The sequence below is a fragment of the Lipotes vexillifer genome, unplaced genomic scaffold, assembly GCF_000442215.2.
Source record: "Lipotes vexillifer unplaced genomic scaffold, Lipotes_vexillifer_v1.1 scaffold4, whole genome shotgun sequence".
Lineage (NCBI taxonomy): Eukaryota > Metazoa > Chordata > Mammalia > Artiodactyla > Lipotidae > Lipotes > Lipotes vexillifer.
Genome location: NW_006785876.1, coordinates 4,195,022 through 4,197,554, shown reverse-complemented (window position 1 = coordinate 4,197,554; position 2,533 = coordinate 4,195,022). Strand labels below are relative to the sequence as shown.

Here is a 2,533-nt window from a genome sequence, read left to right as displayed (position 1 = left end):
TCCCTACACATAGGGCTACTGTGGTTGTCAGACTTGGAAGAACTAAGTTAGCCTGAATGACATAAAGCAAATGTATATATAAGATAAATGATGTTCATTCCTCTTTTCTCCATCATTTCCCATACATCTTTTGCTCATATAATACTGATGGTCTCCAGTATACTGCAACTCCATGCTTTTACATTTTAAGTGTATGTTTGTAAACTGGAGGAGGGTATACATATACAAATATCTTAGCCAGTGAGATACTTGAGCCTGCTGAGACAATGGAAGGAACAGTAACTTTGAAGGAAGGCTCTGGAGGAAGGCTCACCTTCATCTGAATTCTGGCTTCACTGCTTTCAAGTCCCACTAAGCCTAACTTCATCATCTTCAAAATCAAAATTTAAAAAAAAGCTTTCCTCTAGAGTTTTGAGGGTTACAAATATGGTACATAAAAGTGCCTAGCATAGAATAAGGCACAGAGTATAGGCTAATAACTGAGTATTATTATTATGTTACTTACTAGTTGGGTAACATGGACAAGTCTATCTCACTGAAACTTGCCTTCCTCATCTATACAGTGGAAAAACTATCTACTGATACTCATAGGGGTATTATGTGAATTTAATGAGATAATAATTTATGAATGACTTACATTAAATCTATAAAGTAAGATACAAACAAGGTTCTAGATTTGTCACTAATTAGTTATAAGAACATAAGTCTCTGACTTTCAATTTCTTCAACTGCAAAACGTAAGTATTAATGAACTCAGAGGTTTTTAAAGAGAATTAAGTAAAAACAAATGCAAAGATAACACATAATACAAATATCAGAGTACTGTATAAACAAAGACATATCAGGACCAATCAACGAGAGCAGATCTGCCAACAAGACCAAGGTAACCACAACCATGTGGTGTAAAAAAATCTTCCAGGCTCTCATTTTTATGGTCAGACACAAACAGTAACAAGATACTATATTTCGAATTAAGTTAACACTACATTTTATCCTAAGTTTCCTGTGTACAGATATTGACAGGAGTATTTTGTATTTTGGTTTTTACTACAAGACCACTAAAATATAAATAATAAATGTCTTCAAACTTACCCTTTGCAGCATGGACTCAGACCAGACATGTCCGTTATGTTCTACAGTCCATTGCAATACTGTTCTCATGATTAACAACATGACATCTGACTGCAAAATGTTAACCAGACTTGCAAACAGAGGGCAGAATGGGGGCAAAACTGGAGGTGGAAGTGCTGAAAATAAAGTTATAATTGGCTTCTTTTGTAGAACATCCTTTAAAAAACAAATGAACAAAAAAAAAAAACAGCAAAAAACTATCCCTTTGTTACATACTTTTGATAGTCTTCAAAGAATATTCATTTACACACACCTTAAAGCTATATTTTACCTTCTCAGGTCAGTCAAATGCATAAAAACAGCTGTGTAAGTAGCAGTAGTACAAAAGAAGGCCTTTCTTTTCCCTAGAAATGTCTTACGATCCGAGATAAAACCATTAACCCAAAGGTGACTCAGTACAGACTATGTCTACATTAGCATATTTATTAGCCCTTGAAAGTTCACTCATGGGGCTTCCCTGGCTTCCAGTGGTCAAGAATCCACCTTCCAATGCAGAGGACGTGGGTTCGATCCCTGGGTGGGGAACTAAGATCCCACATGTTGCAGGGCAGCTAAGCCTGTGCACCGCAACTACTCAGCCCACATGCTCTAGAGCCCAGGCACCACAACTAGAGGGCCTGCGTGCCACAACTACTGAGCCCACATGCTCTGGAGCCCGTGCGCCACAACTAGAGAGAAGCCCGTGTGCCACAACGAAGAGCCCACGTGCTACAATGAAAGATCCCGCATGCTGCAAGGAAGATCCCATGTGACGCAACTAAGACCCAAATCAGCCAAATAAATAAAATAAAATAAATATATATAAAAAAAGCTCACTCAGAAAGCTTGTATTTAAATCTACCACTTCATTAAGAATCATCATCATAGTCAATAGAAAACAATGTTTAACAAGTAAAAGAGACTGAAACGAGATTTTGGGAAAGATTAAAAATACCTGTATCTTCCTTATTTTGTCTTTTCAATTTCCGTTGGGCTTCCTCTGCCTAATAAAAATGAATGTAATTTGGACAGGGAATTAGTAACATGAAACAATTTAATATCCAAAACTACATATATATGTTAATCTTTGCCATACTAACTTCTGATTTTAGAAGATTTCTATCCTTAGTTTTGCAACTCCCCTGAAATTGGTATCAAGGTTAATTTCCCCCTGCCACTAAGAGAATCTCCCCAAGTGGATTCTTTCTTGATTTAAAATGCAGGGGAAGGGCTTCCCTGGTGGTGCAGTGGTTGAGAGTCCGCCTGCTGATGCAGGGCACACGGGTTCGTGCCCCGGTCTAGGAGGATCCCACATGCTGCAGAGCAGCTGGGCCTGTGAGCCATGGCCGCTGAGCCTGCGCGTCCGGAGCCTGTGCTCCGCAACGGGAGAGGCCACAGCAGTGAGAGGCCCGCGCACCGCAAA

General features: G+C 39.2%; 1 protein-coding gene across 2 annotated transcripts in view; it reads right to left on the bottom strand.

Moving 5' to 3' along the window:
- The window catches only part of UBR2 (ubiquitin protein ligase E3 component n-recognin 2), a 115,039-nt gene that overhangs the window by 36,563 nt on the left and 75,943 nt on the right, over positions 1-2,533 (bottom strand). For both annotated transcript variants that reach the window (XM_007458219.1, XM_007458218.1), the window contains exons 24-25: positions 2,066-2,114; positions 1,093-1,247 (exon numbers count right to left, since the gene is read on the bottom strand). In XM_007458219.1, coding sequence (XP_007458281.1) covers positions 1,093-1,247; positions 2,066-2,114 — 204 coding nt within the window. The remainder of the gene's footprint in view (positions 1-1,092; positions 1,248-2,065; positions 2,115-2,533) is intronic.